General features: G+C 42.6%; 1 protein-coding gene across 1 annotated transcript in view; it reads right to left on the reverse strand.

Annotated features, from left to right (window-relative positions):
• Positions 1–136, reverse strand: part of PDE6B (phosphodiesterase 6B, cGMP-specific, rod, beta) — a gene marked incomplete at its 5' end in the record, with an annotated part of 14,817 nt that extends 14,681 nt beyond the window's left edge. Inside the window, one exon of the mRNA XM_009694734.1 lies at positions 62–136. Within this exon, the coding sequence (XP_009693036.1) occupies positions 62–136 (75 nt within the window). The remainder of the gene's footprint in view (positions 1–61) is intronic.
• Between the last annotated feature and the right edge of the window lie 516 nt (positions 137–652).

Below are 652 nucleotides of genomic sequence, written 5' to 3' on the forward strand. Positions count from 1 at the left end.
ATTAGTGGTGAGGCAATCCAGCCAAGCAGAAGAGAGTTTAAGAAATCTGATTCTCATGTACCCTGCCATCCGGGGTGCGAGGTCCTGAGTAGGGGGGAACTTCTCCCAGCAGGACTGGCCACAGGTCAAAGAATTCCTGGTTTTAAAATGAAAGAAGTATTTTTAGAGTAGAAAACCGCATTCTGCCTTGAGCCTCAAAGTAACCACTGCTCTACCATGCTGGTTTTGGTACTGTGTAAACAAGGCATGAAATAACAAGACTAGTTCAATACTGGGCAGCAGAATGGTATACCTAAATCAGGAAGCGTCAGGTGCGTTATATGGCTGTATATAGTCATATACTGCCTATACACAGGATGCTGCTTCGTTCAGTGAACAGCTCAGGCCGTACTCACAGAGCAAACTGCTATGTCAATCTTTTATATGTACTTCATTTTCCAGTGTGACCATAGGGTTGATCTACTACTTGCCAAAGTGAATTATTTTTTTTGCTTTTAGACTACATCATTATAATGCTGACCTAAGTGCCTTTAGCACACTAATGAACTTTTAATACAACTCTTCACAAGACAGCATGCTATAAAGGCTCTGGCACCATGGTGGAGTTTGAGGTTCATGGTAGCCTCAGTCAGACTGACCATGGAATAAAGCA

This window comes from Cariama cristata, unplaced genomic scaffold, assembly GCF_000690535.1.
Source record: "Cariama cristata isolate BGI_N322 unplaced genomic scaffold, ASM69053v1 scaffold19702, whole genome shotgun sequence".
Classification (NCBI taxonomy): domain Eukaryota; kingdom Metazoa; phylum Chordata; class Aves; order Cariamiformes; family Cariamidae; genus Cariama; species Cariama cristata.